The 22312-nt window shown below is 41.4% G+C and overlaps 1 protein-coding gene across 2 annotated transcripts in view; it reads right to left on the bottom strand.

Annotated features, from left to right (window-relative positions):
* LOC135206277 (alpha-(1,3)-fucosyltransferase C-like) overlaps positions 1-22312 on the bottom strand; it is a 239250-nt gene that overhangs the window by 107512 nt on the left and 109426 nt on the right. The window contains exons 3-5 of one of the 2 annotated variants that reach the window (XM_064237696.1): positions 12972-13364; positions 12412-12584; positions 11582-11710 (exon numbers count right to left, since the gene is read on the bottom strand). In XM_064237696.1, coding sequence (XP_064093766.1) covers positions 11582-11710; positions 12412-12584; positions 12972-13364 — 695 coding nt within the window. The remainder of the gene's footprint in view (positions 1-11581; positions 11711-12411; positions 12585-12971; positions 13365-22312) is intronic. The other variant, XM_064237697.1, reaches the window with a different exon arrangement.

Below are 22312 nucleotides of genomic sequence, written 5' to 3'. Positions count from 1 at the left end.
CAGATTTTCTATGCAATGGGAGAATAGATACAGAAATTGAAAATTCCACATGGGTAAATGGTAATAAGAGCTCCCTTGATAACTTGCAAAGATTGTTGCATTTTTCCCAGCTTCTACATGACGTCCCGGACACCATTGTAGATAGCTTTGATGAAAAGATTGAACCTACATCAGATGAGGAACTGATTTATTCTCGGGTCCAGAAACACATTTCCAAATGTCCCACAGTGGATAGCACATTTTTTAATGGGACCAGTCCAAGAAATTCAACACAAAGGGATTTAAGTTTCCTTTCTCTCCAACTGTGTGGAAAAGTAGAATATAAGAGGGATCTAGGGATCCAGGGTAAGAGTTGCTTTGTTTCAATTGTAATAATAAGAAGCACTCAAAGTTAAGTATATCTTAGTTTTACCAGACCACTGAGCTGATTAACAGCTCTCCTAGGGCTGGCCCGAAGGATTAGATATTTTTACATGATTTGATTAAGAACCAATTGGTTACCTAGCAACAGGACCTACAGTTTATTGTGGGATCCGAACCATATTGTATCGAGAAGTAAATTTCTATCACCAGCAATAAATTCCTCTGGTTCCGCGTTGGCCACGCCGAGAATCGAACTTCGGACCACCAGAATAGTAGCCGAGTGCGAACTGCACTCGGCCAACATGAACTAGGAGCACTCAAAGAAACTATGCAGTCACATATTCCAGATTATGCAAAAGTGTAGATAATTTTTGGTGGTCTTGTCTGTATCACAAACAGAAAAAATTGATAGGAGAATTATATGTATATTTAACCCTTGACCTGCCAGCGGACGACAGGTGCCTCTAGCAATGACAACCATCCAAAAAAGCGAAGTGTTTATCTTCTTAGCGGCAATTAAAAAAAAATTCATTGGCTGCTTTACAATAAAGCTCTGGATTAACCACTTGACCTCCCAGCGGAAGCCAGACACTTCCGGCGACGTCATTAATCATGCCCAGTTAAGGAGGTGTGGAAATTAATTATCGCCCAAAGAGGGTGGTACAAAAGGACATACTAGTCATTAGTCACCAACCAATGAGGAATACCAGAAGGCGGCTGCAGAAAAGACCGCCTAGTAAGAAGGGGGAGACATTTCTTTGAAGAAATGTTGACAGCAGAAGCAGAAGAAGAAGAAGCACAGAAGCAGAGATGTAGAGAAGCAGAGAAGCCAAGCAGCATTCAGAGGGTATGACTGTGTGCCTTACCAGCCATGGGTAAGAAAGGCTTCATACTTTGACACTTCGTCATATTACAACACTTCGCCTCAAGTAGACGATAGCAGAGCCATACAACCCTCAATACTAACTTAACTTGTATCTTTTAAAAAGTGTATATATAGTTTTTGTTAATGAAATAAGAAAACTGCACTCTGTCTCTCTAGCCTCATGAGTATCTACAATCTACAAGAAATACAAGAAAAAAAATAATAAAAACAATATACTGGTGGCAAAGAATAAAGCTTTTCTTACATTGGTGGCAGCTGAAAAGAATCCAAAGAAAGACATAACAGGTGAACTGCGAGCTCAAGAATTTGAAAACAACCGTGAGTCACAACTTGAAAGGAATACATACAAGAAATTGGAAACAAAGGAAAATCATAACAGATGGAAAGGCACATCGACTAAACATTTCCGCTTACAGAAGCTGAACACATAAGCAGTGGGTAGTGGAAATAATATTTCCAAACACTATCGCTTAGAAAATCTCACGGCTAAGAAAAAATGTTCCTCGAAGAGTGAACAACAAATTCAAACCACCGCTGTAACGAAATGAAAAGAAAACATCATACATATGAAGGTCAATGTGGGGACGGTAGGCATAGTAGCGGAGATCAGCGAATTCTTGTGTTGGTCGCAGGAGAAAAGTGAAGAAATTCAAGAGAAACAGTGATAATAAACCACAGTTAAAACCGAACAACACCACAGAAAATAATTAAGTCGTGTTGGAAAGGTTTTTTTTTTAACTCTCTCTCTGTAAGAAGGTATGAAAGCTCTTATTATTCTCTCTCTCAAAAAATAAAAAATAAAAATTTTTGGTAGATGTTTAATATATAGATACGTATATATATTACTATGCAAAAATCTTTTGATGAATTATTGAATACTATTAGGAATAGCCCATACCATCTACGACCAACACCAGACAGGCATAACTGATTTCCAGTGCGAATTCATGAATATCATTAACTCAAGAAAGTACTAATACTAATAACCCAAATATTAATAACAATAATACTAATAGTAATACAAATAATACTAACCTATTTCAATTTAGAATAATGACACAAGCATCGATCATTACACAAGCCACCCATTTCTGTGGAAGAGCAGATAGTTCAAACCATGACAAAAATAGACAAGAATCATACTCTATGAACCAGTGGTTAGCTAATGCAGACAGTCGCATATCTACAGGGGGAATAATGAATGTAAGAGTTCAAATTAAACGACACCTTGCTTCTAATTAGCTCAGAAAGAGGTGATGCACATAGGACTTTGAATTCAACAAAATTACATATGCTGAATTTAAACGAATTTGTTTATCAATCTGGGAACCAGTAAGTCAAAGTGATGTATTATATATGTAACGAGCATTCAAGAGATACTCGAGCCCTCAGTCTTAATACAAGAAGTACAATATTTTTCTCACTTCTTGTCAAAATAAGAGCACACAACCGGCATCTGCCCACTCCTTTCCTCATTAACAATTCGACACGGCAGATTTGCCTACTTTGCTCCTCCCACCCAAAACCTCTGCCTCTCGTACAACTAAAAGACCCCCATTGTCGTATTTTTCCACACCTGGTTGTTGTCCTGCGAATTTCTTTCCAGACCAACCCAAATAGAAGCCGGCGCCAAGATGCAAAAACAAGAGACAAAAGGGAGAAAGAGGAAGAGAGCAGAGAAGTCTCTCTCCGATCGCCATTCACCTAGCAGACATAGTTCTTAACAACAGACGGGTAACAGAGACCTCCTTATCACTATCTGGGGATCGAGACGATTCTCCCCCCTAAGGTCCTTTTCCCCTGTGCCAGGCGCTCTACTTAAGACACGATTTGTCACAAACCAGGTACGTTTGGATTCAAAATTTGCTCGATGCGCCATTCTTTCACTTTCTTAATTACTGCCTGCTCTTATATAGATAACTAAAATAATCCCTTGCATCTCCTTCAGAGAAGAAGTGAAGTGAGACAATATTTGTGACTTGTAACTAGAAGTGTTCATTTATATTGCTAACTCATAACAGTGTTAAGTGACTTACATTTTCTGCCTTTCGTAAAATCCCTATTATATTAATCCTTTCTTTCGATCGAGAATTACAGTGCATCCTTAATTTGCAGAATTAGGCGACGCCAGAAGTTGTGTACCATCTCTCCCGCGTTCCAGAACTCCAAGGTACCAAGAATGAAGAGCTGCTGATAACATTTTTTGTACGATTTGCCCTAACTCTACATGAATCTCATTTCTGTAAATGCCGGGTTCTTCATAAAAGGGGTTTCAGAGTGGCACTAATTGCTTTGTTAATTAACGTAACCTCAGTGCCACGGAGCTAGTGCCTTTAACTCCTGTATAACTACTTCTGATTTACATAATAATAATTTCAGTTAAGTGTAAACTTGCATTTTTTCCTTAAATCCATCAGTTTTAATACCTTTTTTATCCCCTTTTCTCTTTATTACTTGCGTGGCACCCATTCTTGTCAGATGTCCGTTAATTTTATAGTAAATTATCAACTTCACACAGCCACACACGAAATAATAATATTAACAAATTTCTTACACATTATGATGGAGAGTCAATAGCAAATCATCATATAGATGTCAACGAATAGATACACAAAGTAGTGGAAGATTTGAAGAAAACTAGTATCACCATAGGAAAGAAGGATGATTTCGGTGATGACGAAGATGATTTACTTAAGGCATGTCTTGAATTATTTGCCATTTGGAACAATGCATAATGCACTTGGAGAAAAGGGAAAGAAAGCTTTCAATTGATCCAAAGAATGATAGTCTTACAATATTAATATCGATGAGACAAGAAATCCAAAGGAAAGCGATAGACTTTTCTAAGGTATCTATCTATAGGGAAAACAGCTCAAAATGAAAGGAGAGGCGGAAATGTAAATGATTCATATAAAAGAAGTAACAAGTATAACGATAATTCCAGACAATTAGGGAATAGACAACTCACTCTCAAGGGAAATATGCACAAAATAAAGAAGGAAAATGGAATTCAGCCTAGAAAGGAAGATAGAATCCAGGAATGGTCCACCTGCAAGATATAATAATGGTCAATATTCAAATACGAATAATTCAAAGCCAGTGAATAATCAAGCTCAAAGATCTAGACCAAAATCAACATGTGAAAACTGCGGGTATAACAATCATTCCACTAACGAATGTGGAAAGCTTAGAATCTGTGCAGTTTGCAACAACGTCGGGCATTTAACTAAAAACCGTTGGTTCAATATTAAGAAAGCCAATATGGAAATTGTCGATAATAGTAACAGTCACCCAAATACAATTACGTCATCAAGTCAGTGATAATTAACCCCTTTATAGAGAAAGGAAAGTAAATCCCTTCTGGGTGATGAAAGAGAAAAATGATATTGTTAGAATACAATAAAGTTTTGTACATACTTACCCGGCAGATATATACTTAGCTTATGTCTCTGACGTCCGACAGAAATTCGAATTTCGCGGCACACGCTGCAGGTAGGTCAGGTGATCTACCCCCCTGCCGCTGGGTGGCAGGAATAGGAACCATTCCCGTTCTAGAACCAGATTTTCTCTTCCACCTGTCTCCTGAGGGGAGGCTGGGTGGGCCATTCATCGTATATATCTGCCGGGTAAGTATGTACAAAACTTTATTGTATTCTAACAATATCATTTTTGTACATGCAACTTCCCCGGCAGATATATACTTAGCTGATTGACACCCTTGGTGGTAGGTAAGAGACAACTATTTACTGAATAGACAGGTAAACAACATACGTTGTAGGTAATAAATAAATTAAACCTTGGTTCCTACTTGTTCAGGCGGAAGATTCCATGGCTAATGCCTAGGAATCTGCTTCGCCTCAAGAGCCTCAGCGAGGATGTGACCTATGGCTAAGAGTTCTTGTGGGTCTGTCGATGGGGTCTTATCCATTTACTTGACAGAGCCTCTTACATGACAATATGCCTATGCCTAGTGGCATAATTAAGGAGCACAACACCGATCCCGATCACCTGATCCTAACACGAGGGTTAGTGCTTAAGTTGAAAAGAGTTATCCCCAAACTCCTTTCAAACAACCCAAAGAAAAAACACGACGTTAAATAAAATTTAACTCACTAGTTAAGGATCAGTATCGGCTCCCTATCCCAGCAATGTATCCGCAGACACGTATCAACCAAGAGAGAAGGATCTCTCGTAGGTTATCTTGACATCCTTCGGATATGGGAAGTCAACACAGAGTTGCATCTCCCTTATGTGACAGCTAATATGTCCTTATGACATATTGTTAAGGAAAGAACAAGAATTCGGAAAAGCTCGCACTTCATGCGCTTTTAATTCTCAGCTGTTTGAAGGAATCATCAATGCACTTGTCAAGTGCTTAGGAGATCACATTGTCTCAAAGAAGGCCAGGGCATTCTTTGATATAGATCTCTTCTGGGTGAAGCCTGGAGCCTGGCTAGCGCTTCGTGCCTGGCAGGCGCCTAGCGCCTGTCTAGCGCCTCGCGCCTGGCTGGAGCCTTGCACCTGAATGGCGCCTAGAGCCTGGCTGGAGCCTCGCGCCTGGCTGGAGCCTCGCGCCTGGATGGCGCCTCGCGCCTGGCTGGCGCCTGATTGGCTCCTCCCTCCTGGCTAGCGCCTCGTGCCTGGCTGGAGCCTTGCGTCTGGCTGGCGCCTTGCGTCTGGCTGGCGCCTTGCGCCTGGAGCTTGGCAGAAGACTACATGATTACTGTCTATGAGTCTGCATGCCTCAAGAGTTTCAGCGAGGTAGGGACCTATGACTGACAAACCCTTCTGGATCATGTCAATGGGGGCTAGCCCGCTTACACGACAGAGCCTTCTCGGATCGTGCCAATGGGGCTGACCCACTTACATGGCAGAGCCTTACCTGTATCATATCAATGGGGACTAGCCCTCTTACATGACAGAGCTTTAGGTTTCTCTTTACTGGAAGGAGCCTTGCGCCTGGATGGATCCTCAATCCTGACTGGAGCCTAGCCTTGAAGGAGCCTGGCACATGGAGTGCCTGGCTGGCTTCTAGAGCCTGGCTGGCTCCTAGAGCCTGGCTGGCGCCTCGCGCCTGGCTTGGCTCCTCCACACTTGCTGGAGCTTCGAGCTTGGAAGAGTCTCTAGGGTGTCTGGCGATGTCCACATCGGACACTCTTATATCTGTCCGATTTGTTCGCCTCTGGCGCATTTGCACCAGGTTGGAGGCCCGCTCCTTCTCAGTATCCGACCATGACAGAGTTCCTTGGAACTGTCCGCCTCTGGCGTTTTTCGCCTGTATTGGCATTTGGCGTCTGGCTGGCGCTACATTGTCAGAGAGTCCTGAACAACCACATAGTCTATCAGGAGACTGGAGAAGGGTGGAAGAAATTCTTCCCCTTTGAGCTTTTGGCCCCTGGCAAGGGGAGGTGATTGTAGTCAGCTACATCCAGTAGACGACAGGATATCTAACAATACGAGAGAGAAGAGTCTTCCTCCGAGGAGGATCCTTCGTGAATACTTCCTTTGCTAACAGAGATCTCTTCTTACATGTTGATGAGGTTCCTCGTTGCAGAATCTTCCCTATCCTTGCCCGAAGGAAGGGAAGGAGTCTGGAAGTCGAAGGAGACTCCGAGCTGAAATTGGGCGGAACCCTGATTTCTAGCTCTTATTGTATCCTTCTGAATACCTTCTGGGAAGCATTTCGAGCCCTCATCGCACCCTGAAGACTCTGTAGGCAAACGTTTAAACCATCTCTTCTTCTGTAGATGAAAAAGTAAGTACCCTGTCTGGGCAACGAAACTTCTATCTGAAAGCGTTGCGTCAGGAATAGAGGGTTTTAGTTCTTTTGCCAGACATACTATGCTGGCAAGAACCCATTGCCGAGTCTCCATTGAATCTGATGCGAGATTCCAATGCACAAAAAATTCACTTGTCTTCTTGGTCGTTTAGGGCTAAGAGAAACAAAGAATTCCTTCATAAACTTTCTCAAAGAAGTTTGATGAGGAGCAGTTCCATTTTGTCGGAACACGGAATCTGTGGCCACAAAAAGATCCCATTCGAAGTACATGATATCCTACTCTTGTCGTATTGCAGTATCGTATAAGATCCCGAAGATCTTAATCTTCTGTTATCTCTAATTCCCCTTGTAGAGACAGAGTATAGCCTTTTACTGCATTCTTTAATAGCAGATATATACCTAGGTGATTCTTCCCTCTGAAAGTGAAGAAAGAACCTCGCTATGTGGTTCACAGAGGTATCGGAAGAGGACAGTTTCCTCATTCCATCTAGCACGATCTGCAGCAATTCTATGTCTTAGCCATGACTATTGTCATTTACCTTGAAAAATCCTCTCATTCATGTCCACTTCTGGTCAGTCTGCACGCGGACAGACTCAGAGTGGAGAGATTTTTCAGGTCTATTTATAATAGATTCTGATAGAATATCCAGATACTCTTGGAAAAGCCTTAAGAAACATGCTGTGAGAAGAACGTGACTTCTGTGAATCCAACCTCTCTAAGGCCAAAATGAGGTATTCATCCTCTCTTCCTTTGATGCCCATTTATCTTAATATCTGTTAAGAATTTATAACTAGGGGAAAAAAGACTAAAATTAAATTAAAGATGTCGTATATTGCTACCTCTCTTGGTTCGAGGAAAAGGAAGCAGTCTATAGGAAGCCTGTTCGTCTTCTACCTTGCGAAGAGATCTATGAAGAAGACTTTCCGCAGGTTCTCAAAACTCTTTTCAATAAATGTTAGACATACGTTAACAGTTATTATCTTCGATCGAGAAGGTTCTCATGGACATGCAAAATCTTGCATCGAACCTCTTAAGGATCGTTACGTTCCGTGTCTGTTCCCAAATAGGTTCTCTTTTGTTAACGCGAACAGGGGCGAAAAAAGAGATTCTCGATGCTCTTTGCGATATGAGAGAGTCGTGGAATTGGCCTAAGTGATTAAAATAAATCATTTCATCATTCCTTGTAAGCGACCCCTTTCCGATTAAATGGGTAACGAAATCAGGAACAAATCTTGCCGTTACCGAGCCTCCGAGAGGCTACTGGTTTGTTTGTTTGTTTGTATGGTGTTTTTACGTGACTTCCGAACCACGTCGAGAGTGAACTTCTATCACCAGAAATCCACATCTCTCACTCCTCATTGGAATGGCCGAGAATCGAACCCGCGACCACCGAGGTGAGAAGCAAACACCAAACCAACCACTACTGGACTCTTAGGTTAATAACTCGCTAAAACGAGAAGTAATCTTGGATGGTGCTTCTGGCGCATTGCGCCAGGCTGGCGCTTCTGGCGCAATTTGCGCCAGGCTGGCGCTTCTGACGCTTTGCGCCAGGCTGGCGCTTCCTTCTAGTTCTTTTAAGGTTATGTGCCAGAACATCTGTGCCTTTATGGTACCCGACATCCTTCACGTGTTAATTCCGTTCTTAGTAGGAAAAAACTTTTATATACGTAGTATAGTCCATTCAGGGAAACAACTTCTGCCACTAAGAGAATGTTTCCCATCCGACTCACCCATCTTCTCTTGAGCAATATCCGATTCTAAAAAGGTTGTGTGCGTTTCTCGAAAGGATGAGAGAATTATATTATATCGTGCTCTGCCATATTAGAATCCTTTATAATACTGTCACATTGTGGTAAACAGCATTAATCTAGGAAACCTTTGTAAGGATACTAGGAATTCTGTAGTTAACCTCGGTATGTGCATAAGACTTGACCATACCGTAGTCTTAAAGTGAATTCTCTTCTACTACATTCATCTTCTCACTAAGCATGTACTCTAATAAGCCATGCTTTCGTAAGCATGAGAGCATCATACATAATATAGAGTTCCGCTGCGTTAGAATCCTTTAATAATGTTACTTACGGTAAGCAGCATTGAAATGTTGTAATATCTTTCTTATTGAAAGCTTCTTAGCAAAAGGCAGACAATATTTTATTTATGCTTGCTTAACTATCCCCTCAATCCGAGGCTAAAACCGCGATTGTAGGGGAGAGACACAGTTAGTTATTCCATCCCGCAGGAGAGAGACATGTAACCAACCACTCATGACCGCACCTACATGTTACTGCGTTGGTCTCTAAGGCGCGATAGCAGTCTCCGTTAGCCGTCTGGCCTTACTCTTCCAGAGTTGCCAGCTACTCCATTAAATAAAGGAATCTTATAAAATTATTATCGAACTTCAGGAAGTTCTTATTAATGCATATTTAAGCGAAACAAGACTTCGATAAATCTAGAAGCTAAGTAGGTGTTGTCTTAACAATCCCTTTAAGCGTAGTCCTTCCTAGGAAATTCCTGGAAGGATACTGGTAATTGAGTTCCTCTGCAAAGAAGTAACTACGGTATGTGTGATTTGCCGTATCGTATTCTCATACAGCAGATACTCTACTACCTTCTTTCCCTGCCGAGGCAGATAGAGAAAGGAAAAATTTTTACTGTCTTCGTTCTTTTCGTTAATAGAATGATAGAAAGAGTATATATATCTCCTTAAGGAAGGAAGTTAATCCAGGAACTCTTTAAATCTTCGTGATTTCCTCATAAATCGCGGAAGAGACAGAATTCCTGTTCATCTGTAGGGTTTACGGAAGGAAGTAGATATTTCCTATCCGCCATCATACCCAAACGTTGATGAGATTCTTATAAGAAAAACTCCCAAAGCTCTTGCCTCTTCATAACGAGGGAAGAGCATGAATGAAGGAGAGAGTCCGCATTGAGAGGAACTGCCAAACACAGGAGTCTTCTGAATAATGAAAAAATGGCTTCTCTTAGTATCAGAATCCTTCTGACAAACGCGACGGCCGCCTGTGCGACATCTTGCACCTTTGCCAGGGGAAAGTTGCTCAAGTTAAAAACTCAAAGAGGAGCCTCGCGACTGACCTCTCTCTCATAAGAAGATTTGGAATATTCTGGCGCCTGGCTCCTTGCGCCTAGCGCCTGGAATGTTCCGCACGCTAGAAAGGAGACTCGCTCCTGGAACGTTCCGCTTGCGTGGAAGGTCCCGTGCGCCCTGATAGTTCCAAGCGCCTACTAGACCCCTTTTAGAAAGAGCCTCTTGCCCAGAAACGTTCAATGGAAGGATCGTTCTGATTGCCACTGTACTATAAGGCTCCTTGCTCTAGCCGTCTGTTTTTCTGGCGCAATTTGCGCCAGGCTGGCGCTTCGTCTCTTTGAAGGCGCCTTGCGCCAAGAAAAATTTTCTAGAACGTGGCTCGCGCTTTAGTGAACAGAGACCTATTTTATCAACCATTCTAGGTGTTATGTTTGATAAACATCTAATGAAAGTTTCAGCAAATGCCGCACTAAAGTTAGGTATTGGTCGTAAGGTCTCATATATTCATAACAGCGATCTTTGGAAAACTAATATTATAAATCTAAAACATTTCACGTTGAATTTTATACTTCTCATCTCACTATAAGTAAAGTTTAACAGTTGGCGTGATAAGAATAGAACGGCGAAATGAAAAAGGAATACATTTTTTTAATTGCATATAAAAGCAGTTTTCTTAGATGAGTCTAATGTTCTATTATGAAATTCAAGTTTTTGGTTAAGTCTTTTCTATGAAAACATTCACATGGTAAATATTACTGGGATATTCAGAGTAGTTAAATTTTCAGAACTTTTCTTAACTACACCCAACCACAGTTGAGAAAATATAGAATAGCCCAATTAACGTTGGTGAGTTTTTTTTACAAATGTAATTGCACAAGAATCAATTCAAATAAATTCCTTTCAAGAACTAAGAGATTCCTTACTTTTGCTAAATTAAGTGGCTTTGAAATTTTTGGGGAATCTAGCATCGTATCTCTTTTGAAAACGATTGTCAGCGATCAAGAACTTATAACTAACCAATCACAATTAGTACATCTTAGTCAAACAGATTCATAACTGAAATAATATGGTTTAGCTCTTACAGTTAGTGACGCCAGCAAATTTTAAACTCCTGAAAAGTCAGTATCACTTGACTATATGGACGTCATAATTTAGTGTGTAGGAAAATAGTGTCGCCTCGTGTATTGCTGAATCAGCAACTGGCGTTGTCAAGAGTTTGGGGGAACCGTTGACTATATTAGGTTAGGTTAACATTTTAGATGCTAATGCTTTGGATTTGCATTAAAGCCTGGTAGATGTTCACTTAAATGAGCTGAAATGTACTTGAAGATTCCATTTCAACCTTCTGAACCATTCATGTCATATATCATGTTCTTTTCAAATATGAGTGGAGGACTTAACTAGGTACTAGTGATGTTTATTAAAGTAACCTTTTATCATTCTCAAAATAATTATGTTGACAAAAGTAACAGACCTAGATAACTGTGCATAGAAGAATAAACTTACGGATTAGGAAAGTCTGAGTCAACCCTATAAGTGAAGGTCCAATTAAAGACATTTTTGAATTGTTGTAGGTTATCAAACATATAATGGGCCGATTCCCAGCTCCAAAACACGTATCTAGTATGCGGTGACCTGTTCATAAAGAGAAAATTCATGGAAAAACCATTTTTCAACTTTAATTCTTATGGAGGATAGAAAAAATCAAAATATTAATGATGATGGATATGCCAGATGCATTCGAAAGTGCTTTTGAGATTATATGCTGCTAATGACAGATGGAAAATGACAACATATTTCAGAAGTTATCTTTGTATACAGCTGATAAATGCAGACTGAAATTGGTAACAGGCAACAGTGTTTTCCAAAGGTTACAGTATGACTAAAATGACAATGTGAAGTTTAAGTGTCCATATACTTCTGATTATGGTTGAACGAAAATAACCAAATTAAATAAGAGTGATATTCTAAATTGCTAATAATAATTAAATCAAAATACCAAGTAATGACTTATGAAAATAATAACGTGAACTAAAAGTGAAAATGACTTGAAACAAAGGTATCACATTCACATCACATAAGTGTTACCGTTCATGACTGACTGAAAATTACAGCATGAAGCAAAAGTTGTAATCATAAATTACTGACAACAATAATATGATGTTTAATTTAAGCTATTAACGTATATATATATATATATATATATATATATATATATATATATATATATATATATATATATATATATATATATATATATATATATATATATATATATATATATATATATATATATATATATATATATATGATAAAATTGTCCTAATAATGCCTACCTCTTAGAGGGAAGACTCTGGTCATCTGACCTCGAGTGCCAGACCACTGCATCAACCTCCTCAAGGGAAAACAGGCTGCGGTCCGATGTCGTGAAGCAGGAGTTGACGCGACACTTTGCTTTTACGAAAGGCTCTCGGCCAAAACCGAAGTAGAAGGAATAGTTACCAAAAACCTGTTTTTGAGAGAAGGAGTAACATAAATTACTGATCACAAGAGAGACAGGAAATAGCAGCCACACTAGTCAGGTACTGACTCCATTTTGAGACTAAGAATTTTACAGAATAAACAAAGTTGAGTGCAGGTATGGATTGAAAGATTACACTACTTTTCAAAAGCTAATTTACCACAAACCTAGAAAAATTATTACTCTGGGCGTGTCAGACAAAGATGTGAATTGAGAAAGCATTTTGCAAGTGACTCAGCCAACAAGACACATAATGTTTGCTAGTGACTCAGCCAACAAGACACACAATGTATGAGTGCTACGTCACGGACTTTTCTCAGGAATTTGAAGTCAATCATAATGATTTTTTCTAAGAAAAAAAATTATTCCGCTTACATCATTCCAAAAGAGTATTTTCTTGAGAGGCGGACTTTCACTGTCTAATGCATTTACAGTAGCCTTAGTCATATTCTTTTCAGACCAAAAATGCTGTGGTGCAGCTTCTATGTTTGTACTTGTTTCCTTGAAGGGCAAAAAAGAATCACCAATCCCTCTCAGAGGAAACAAATGACTCTCAGGATAGTACATCCTTTTCGGCTTACTGAGGGCAGAATTCTTTCTCAGCGGACTGGAAGGCGTTGTCTTTCTCAGCGGACTGGCAGGGAACTTCCCTCCTGTCAGACTAATCGGAACCTTCCTTTGCGGGGAACTGGCAGGAATCATCTCGTTTTCATATACGTAGAATAATAGGGACATTATTCCAAAGAACGTCAGGACGAAATAAAGTTTCTGAGAGAGAGAGAGAGAGAGAACAGATCTAATAAGCATAAACAATATAAGGGGAGAGAGAGAGAGAGAGAGAGAGGGGGGGGGGGGGGGGGGAGACGGGTACATTGCGATATTTGGGGTTTAAGGACTTAGGTTAGGAAAGTTATTCAGCTCAATAAAGAGATGAGTGGTACGAAATATGCTTAAATTATCATTAGTTCAAAATTATAAAGAAAATTCATGCATCAGTGATAGGTAGATATGATGAATGGTAAATTAAAATTTCTGTTAATAAAATATAGGGTGAATGAAAATTACTGTAAACAGGATGAGAGGTGAATGAAAATTTTTGTAAATAGGATGAAAGGTGAATTACAATTTCTGTATGTTATATAAAAAAAAACTGCATAAAAAATCATCATAAAAAAAACAAAACCATCATAACTTTCACCTCACAAATCTTTTATTTTTATCCGCAGTTGGTTAAAATATCTATGGCAGAGAATTAGAATGTGCCAGACGTGAGTAACCATTGCCTTAATTACGCTTGTTTTTTCGACTTCTTTTGTAAGTGAACTATTGGATTGGAAATGTTTGGCCATTTAGTAATCTTGTAAAAAACACTTTCGCCTTCCTTTGGCTGGAGGGAAGATGACCAAGGCGGATTTGTGTTTCTTATACTACATGTGTATCTTTTATTATGGACCACAAACGGGGAAGGCTACCTCTCTGCAAATTTCTTTAAATATAGTAGTATCAGTTAGCTCTCAGCACCATCAAGGGCTTCTTTACACTGACCATTTCAGAAAGGGCTGCAGTTCAAATCTCTTTGCCTTTCTCATTTTTAAGATCTCAATAAGGTTAGGGACCTCTACTGAATTGCAAGGGTTCGCAGCAATCTAAGAGATGAAAAGCCATTATTAAGCCTTTAGACCTATCGGATGACAGTCATCACTAACTTAATGTCTTCACTCCTAGAGCACTTTCAGTTTCCAAATAAATTACAAAATCCATATCCTATTTGTTCCAGTTCCAAGATTTGCACTGTAATTGCCACTTCTACAGTGTATATGGAGTCAGTGGCTGACAGTTTGGCAGAGAATATTAAGCTGTCTTTGCATATACTATATAACAGCACATCCAACTCCATAATCTGATTGTGAGCCATCACTTGTGTCTGAAATTATCAATGATCATGTTCTTAGAAACGAGTCAAAATTTCAATTTCTGAAGTTTTTCTACTCATAACAGATTTAGATCTGGTAAACTGGACATGTAATTCACTTCGCAGTTTTTTTTTTTTTTCACTGTAACATTTCCTAGTCTTTCGACCAGTATCATCTGAAAAGGTTTGAAACTTTCTACACAAAGTCGTATCCAGGTGACATTCCCTTGATCCTTGAACGACGCAGTCTAACGAAATCTTTTTGACCACAGTGTAATATAACCCAAGCCCCTTTCTCTTAAGCTGCTTGCTGTGAACTACACTAGTCATTAATATATTGATAATTAGGATAGTGGCATTATTGTAAAGATATGCATAATCATTTATTTGATTCTTTAATGTGAGATATTCAAGGTGGAAAACAGAGCTGTAAAGCAATGACTAAATAACATAAGCTTTGAATTATGAAGATGAAAGGAATTTGTGAAGAACTGAAAATAGCTACTATTTTTGTAAAATATTCCAATGACAAAGTCTGGACTATAGGACACAACGATATTCTGCTGATTTAGTCATTTTTGTTTTTGATTTTTTTTGTTAGAGATCTTGCAATTACAAGTAACACCGACACAGCGCATTCTATGAGTGAAGATTGATTTAGGTCAATCATCCCCTCCAGAGGCCAAGATGAGATACAAAATCCAACAGGTGACTTAATGTTACCACCCGTCAATAGTTCCAATTATTTTAAAGGTGCCAAGGAAACGATGTCAGAACAAGAAAGTTGTTGCTCGAAAGAAAATTAAATTCCAGCAGGTCAAAAATGTAACAGTGATAATGAAACCACAGTGACCGATGAGTCGGACTGTAATTTAAGCATTGTAGAAAACATGAAGGTAAAGAAAAAACAAAAGCAACGTAAAAATGCAAGAAAAAAAAGAGTAAAAGTAAATCTCATAATAACTAACATTCATTAGGATATCCAACCTTATTATCAACGGCATTAATGATAGAATGAAACAAGATATGCTGCACTCATTTAACACCTTCAACAAAATAAGATATTCTTTTAGTCCAAGAACACAATGTCAAGGATATTAAAGATATAGAGTTTTTGTCATATAGGTATAATATCATTTTCAATCCAGCCATATGTCTTAAAGGTGGAACCTGTATTCTCATCAAGACGACTTTAGATTTTGTAATAAAGCATGATGAAAGAAGTGGAGATTCTAGAATATGTTCTCTACATGGTGAGGTGAACGGTAGTAAGATTCGCATTGTTAACATTTATGCTCCTTCAAATCATAATCATACAAGGGAACGGGAAGAGCTTTTTGACAGGGAATTCCCCATAGTCCAAGAGCTAAGGCCCTTTGAACTAACCGAGAATTGCCAAAAGCGAGAGTGATTGTTTCTAGGGTAAAAAAGTGTGCAGAATTAAAAAATGGGCGTCTTACAAGTCCCTGGTGGGACATGTGCCTGTATGACACCATTTACCATCATGACGGCCGTGACAGAGTTCCGACCAAATATGACAACTTAAGGCGGAACTGTCATCGATTAATGATACCTTTCCTATTCTGTCATTATAGTAACAACATTTTATAATTTTAAATGAATTATTAATGTTTTATAAAATATATATTGGATTTTTTTCAATTCATGTCAAAATGGGTGCAGTGCAAAAACGTTGTGTACGCCATAACGTTTATCATTTTCATTTCAGAGTGATATGATGAATGCATGATGACAGACTCCCAATGAAGCAATCCCAGGATCTTCCAAGGCTGTGGAACGCATTTGCATACTTCATATTACATCAGACACAAAAGACAGTGATGTTAAGGATTTTGATGAAAACACATGGAAGACTGCGAAAAGAGCGTCAAATGTGAGGAAAGAGAAATATAAGTCCTCTAAATATGCTTCTGTCTGCAAAACTTTACATCTCTAAATCATAGTGAGAAATATGGCTACCACAGGGAATGCTACAAGAGATTCACTTCAGTACCCAAAGTCCTTCCTGAAAAAGAAACATATGAAGAGAGGACAGATGATAATCAGCAGCCATTACTTTGATCGAAAACACATACAATCTTTCCAACTACATCCAACACTGGAGTTTTCCAACCTGTGTGTATATTCTGCAACCGGTCTCGGAAAAAAACGTCAAGGGAAACATGATATTGTCATGATACAATAAAGTTTTATACATACTTACCTGACAGATATATACTTAGCTATAGACTCCGTCATCCCCGACAGAATTTCAAATTTCGCGGCACACGCTACCGGTAGGTCAGGTGATCTACCGCCCTGCCCTGGGTGGCAGGACTAGGAACCATTCCCGTTTTCTAATCAGAATTCTTCTCTTCCACCTGTCTCCTGCGGGGACGCTGGGTGGGCCATTAATCGTATATATCTGTCAGGTAAGTATGTATAAAACTTTATTGTATCATGACAATATCATTTTTATACATTCAACTTCCCTGCCAGATATATACTTAGCTGATTAGCACCCATTGGTGGTGGGTAAGAGACAGCTAACTACTGAAATAGACAGGTAAACAACATATGTTGTAGGTATTAATAAACCTTGGTTCCTACCTTATTAGGCTGAAGACTTCGCGGCTACTGCCTAGGAGTCTGCTTAGCCTCAAGAGCCTCAGCGAGATATTGATCTATGGCTAAGAGTTCTTGTGGGTCTGCCAATGGGGTCTTATCCACTTACTCGGCAGAGCCTAAAGGCCTTTGTCATTGGGTGCTATTCCACTAACATGACAATACACCTTGTTCAAGGAGCACAACACCGATCCCGATCACCTGATTCTAACATCCATGTTAGTTCTAAGATTGCAAGGAGTTATCCCCGAACTTCTTACAAACAACCAAAAACTCGAAACAAAAATGCACATTCATTTATAACAAAATATACAAAAAAAAAAATTTGTACCCCCCTACTAGCCATGCATACCCTTGATCCCCTACCAGCAATGACTGCATGCGCCCGTGCAACATCAGTGCGCTTGCTAATAGAAAACCAAGCACATATCTGACAAGAGGGTTTATGTACGATAAAGATAAAAATATTTTAAGGATCAGTCTTTGCTCCAAGACCCAGAACTGTATCTGCTGATACAAATGGACCTAGAGAGAAGCACTTCTCATAAGTCACTTTCACATCCTTCAGGTAATGAGACGCAAACACTGAATTGCACCTCCAATAAGTAGTCTCAATGATATTTCTGAGAGACATATTCTTTTGGAACGCCAGGGACGTTGCTACTGCCCTTACCTCATGGGTCTTAACCTTTAGAAGACCGAAGGATTCATCCGAGCAGTTCTTGTGTGCATCAGTAATCACGCTTCTCACAAAGAAGGCCAAGGCGTTTTTAGACATGAGTCTTTTGGGGTTCTTCACAGCACACCAAAGACCTTGTTGACATCCTCCCATCTGTTTCTTTCTCTCTAAATAAAATTTAAGAGCTCTAACTGGACAGAGAGCCCTCTCTGTCTCTCTGCCTACGAGGTTAGATAGGCCTTTTACCTAAAAGCTTCTGGGCCAAGGTTTTGATGGGTTCTCGTTTTTCGCCAGAAACAATGTCTGGAACGAACAGATAGCCGCATCTCCTTTGAATCCCACTGTGGAGTCCAGAGCGTGCAATTCGCTCGTCCTCTTGGCCGTAGCGAGAGACAACAGGAATAAGCATTTCCTAGTGACATCGCGGAAGGAAGCCAGATGTAGAGGCTCGAATTTATCTGAGGTAAGGAATTTCAGGACCACGTCCAGATTCCAACTAGGTGTTCTAGGAGCTGCTGATTTTGAAGTTTCAAAGGACCGAATCAAATCATGTAGATCCTTGTTCTCTGCAATTTCTAGCCCTCGATTCCTGAATACTGAAGACAGCATGCTTCTGTATCCTTTGATTGTCGACACAGAAAGGTGCGATTCCTCTCTCAGAAAGAGGAGGAAATCGGCAATGTTAACTATAGAGGTACTGGAGGAGGACAGCTTCTGACTCTTACACCACCTCCTAAAGACTTCCCACTTCGATTAGTATACTCTTCTCGTCGAAGATCTGCGGGCTCGAGCGATAGCGCCTGCAGCCTTGCGAGAAAAACCCCTCGCTCTGACAAGTCTTTCGATAGTCGAAAGGCAGTCAGAGCGAGACCAGGGAGGTTGTGATGAAACCTCTCGAAGTGGGGTTGTCTGAGTAGATCTGCTCTGCTTGGTAGAGATCTGGGGAAGTCCACTATCCACTCCAGTACCTCCGTGAACCATTCTTGGGCTGGCTATTAGAGTCAACTTCGTGCCCTTTGAAGCTACGAATTTCCTGAGTACTTCCCCCAGGATCTTGAACGGGGGAAAGGCGTAGGCGTCTAGGCCCGACCAATCCAGGAGAAACGCGTCCATTGCAAAGGCTCTTGGATCTTCCACTAGAGAGCAAAAGATCTCTACTCTTTTGGAGAGGAACGTAGCAAACAGATCTATGTGAGGCCTCCCCCACAGGGACCAAAGACTTCGGCACACTTCTGTGTGTAGAGTCCACTCTGTGGGAAGGACCTGATTCCTCCTGCTTAGTCTGTCCGCTCTCACATTTTTTATCCCTTGCACAAATCTTGTGAGAGAGTTATGCCTCTTTCCTCTGTCCAGGTTAACAGGTCTTTTGTTAACTGATAGAGGGAGAATGAATGCGTCCCTCCTTGCTTGCGTACGTAAGCCAGAGCCGTGGTGTTGTCCGAGTTTATCTGGATCACCCCGCCTCTGACTATCTCCTCGAAGAATCTTAAGGCTAGGTGTATGGCTACTAGTTCTTTGCAATTGATGTGCCAGGACACCTGTTCCTTTGTCCAGGTGCCTGACACCTCCCTTGCTTCCCGACTCCGAAGCGTCGGAAAAATAACACTTGGTCTGGGTTCTGCAGGGCAAGTGACACGCCTTCGTTCTTCTGAAGAGGAAGGATCCACCACTTTAAGTGATTCTTTATCTCTTGTGGAATCGGGAAGGTGTCTGAGAGTTGTCCCGTCTTCCAACTCCACACCCCTTTCAGGAAAAACTGAAGAGGGCGAAGGTGAAGCCTCCCCAGAGAGAAGAACTTTTCTAACGAGGACAGAGTCCCTAAAAGGCTCAGATAATCCCTCGCTGAACTGCTCTCTCTCTCTAAGAAGCTCGAGATTCTCGACAAACCTCGAGTGATTCTCTCTCGCGAAGGAAATACCCGAAAACCCCGAGAATCCATCTGAATCCCCAGATAGACAAGTTCTGGCTGGGATCAGTTGCGACTTCTCGAGGTTCACGAGTAATCCCAGCGATTCTATCATCTTTCTTGTTATTAATAAGTCCTCCAAGCACTGAATCTCCGACTTGGCCCTGATCAGCCAGTCGTCTAAGTAGAGGGAGATGTTTATTCCCTCTAGGTGAAGCCATCTCGCTACATTCGCCATCAGGTTGGTGAAGACCTGTGGAGCTGTAGACAAGCGGAAACACAGAGCCCTGAACTGAAAAATCTTGCCTCCTATCATAAATCGAAGATATTTCTTTGACAAGTGGTGAATGGGAACGTGGAAATATGCATCTTGCAAGTCCAGAGAGACCATCCAATCTCCTGGACGAAGAGCTGACATTACTGAGGCGGCCGTTTCCATACGGAACTTCTTTTTCTGAACAAAGCGGTTCAGAGCGCTTACGTCCAGTACTGGTCTCCACCCCCCCGATGCCTTTGGTACTAGAAATAGGCGATTGTAAAATCCCGAGCAGTATGGATCCTGCACAAGTTCGATGGCCTCCTTTTCCCACATTTGCTCTACCATTTGAAGGAGAGTCTTTCTCATCACAGGGTCTCTGTACCTCGCTGACAGTTCCCGAGGAGTAGAGGTTAGGGGAGGACTGTCCTCGAAGGGGATTACGTATCCTTTCTTTTAGGACTGAAACTGACAAGGGTCGGCTCCCCTTTTTGCCCAGGCTCCTGCAAAGTTCAGGAGTCTGGCGCCTACTGGTGCTTGGAGGATCATCAAGTCATTTTGCCTTCTTGAATGGTCTGAAGGAAGACCTTCCTCTCTTATCAGAGCTCTTCTTTCTGGAAGGGGACGAGCCGCTGCACCTCCCACGAAAGGGCTACTGAGGAGGACGAGTCCTTTTTATTCGTGGACACTACAGGATGACTCTTCTTAGATGTTTGGACAAGTAGTTCTGTGTCGCTTCTCAGTTAGCGAGCGAGATATATCTTTCACTAACTGAGAAGGAAACAGAGGGGCGAACAATAACGCTGTCCTCTGGCTCGGAGAAACAGCTTTGGATAAAAGGGATCCATAAACTGATCTCTTCTTCAGAAGACCAGCACCAAATAGGGAAGCAACTTCTCCCGAACCGTCTTGTACTGCCTTGTCCATGCAAGACAGGACGCTATGGAGAATTTCTGGGTTCTTAAGAAATTCCGGGTCTTTAGACTTATTAGCCAGAACTCCGAGAGACCAATCCAGAAAATTGAACACTTCTAAAGTGATGAAAAGTCCCTTAAGAAAGTGGTTCAATTCTGAAATGCTCCACGCAGATCTGACCGAGACTAAAGAGTGACGTCTGGAGGCATCCACTAGATTGGCAAAGTCCGCGTCTGCCGATGCAGGAAGAGAAAGACCCATAGTCTCTCCTGTCCCGTACCAAATACCTCTCTTTCCATGGAGTTTGGAAGGAGGCATGCAGAATACTGTCTTTCCCAACTCTTTCTTAGTGCCCATCCAAGAATCCAAAGATTGGAGGGCCTTTTTCATTGAAATCGCAGGTTTCATTTTCAGGAAGGCCGAGGATTTCACAGTAGCCGTACTCGAAAAGAGAGAACGAGGAGCGGCTGGACTAAGAGAGTCTCCAAACTCTTGCAGTAACAAGGAGGCTAAGGTCTTGTAGTTTGAGAGTCCCTCATTTGTCGGAAGCTCGTCATCAGACAACTCGTCCAAACCCCGATCCGAAGAAGGAGAAAGCTCTCGCTTGGAGGAAGAGTCTTTCCAAGACCTCCTATGATCTGAAGGAGAGGAGCTTCTGTTTGGAGAAGAGTCATCAATTCCAGATACGAGTCTATTCGGATCTTGCCTCATGGAAGAACTCCGACTCCTGCCTCCTGGCTCTTGACTCTTGACTCCTGCCTCCTGACTCCTGACTCCTGCCTCCTGACTCCTGCCTCCTGCCTCCTGACTCCTGACTCCTGCCTCTTGACTCCTGACTCCTGCCTCCTGACTCCTGCCTCCTGACTCCTGCCTCCTGACTCCTGACTCCTGCCTCTTGACTCCTGGCTCTTGCCTCCTGGCTCCTGCCTCTTGCCTGGGTGACTCCTCACTCCTGGCTCTTGGCTCCTGCCTGCTGGGAGACTCTTCGCTCCTGGCTCTTGGCTCCTGCCTCCTGGGCGACTCCTCACTCCTGGCTGGTGCCAGACGCCTGGCGGCAGGTACCTCCACACGTCTGGAGGACCTTTTGATAGGAAGGGAAGTGTCTTTCCTTCTAGGAGGCTCCTTTGAAAGCACTCCTACCAAAGACGATATCTGTTCCTGCATGGAAACCAGAAACCTTTTAGTAACCTCCTCTTTATCCTCTTCGGGAGGAGGAGAAGGAGGAGGGGAGGAGTCCATGGGCTCTACCTCCTGACTCCTTCTAACTATGGGTGACAAAATGGCTCTTTTTGCCCTCTTAACCTCCGAAGGAGACTCCTCAGGGAAGTGTTCCGGGCTCGAGTCAATAGTCGGAGCCTTCCAACTCCTCTTCAGTGGTCGCGAGCGATCCGAATCCCTCCAATCACGTCTAGGAGACGAAGAT

This window comes from Macrobrachium nipponense, chromosome 29, assembly GCF_015104395.2.
Source record: "Macrobrachium nipponense isolate FS-2020 chromosome 29, ASM1510439v2, whole genome shotgun sequence".
In the NCBI taxonomy this organism is placed as follows: Eukaryota; Metazoa; Arthropoda; class Malacostraca; order Decapoda; family Palaemonidae; genus Macrobrachium; species Macrobrachium nipponense.
The sequence above is the reverse complement of the archived record's forward strand: the minus strand, read 5'-3'. Positions and strand labels throughout refer to the sequence as shown.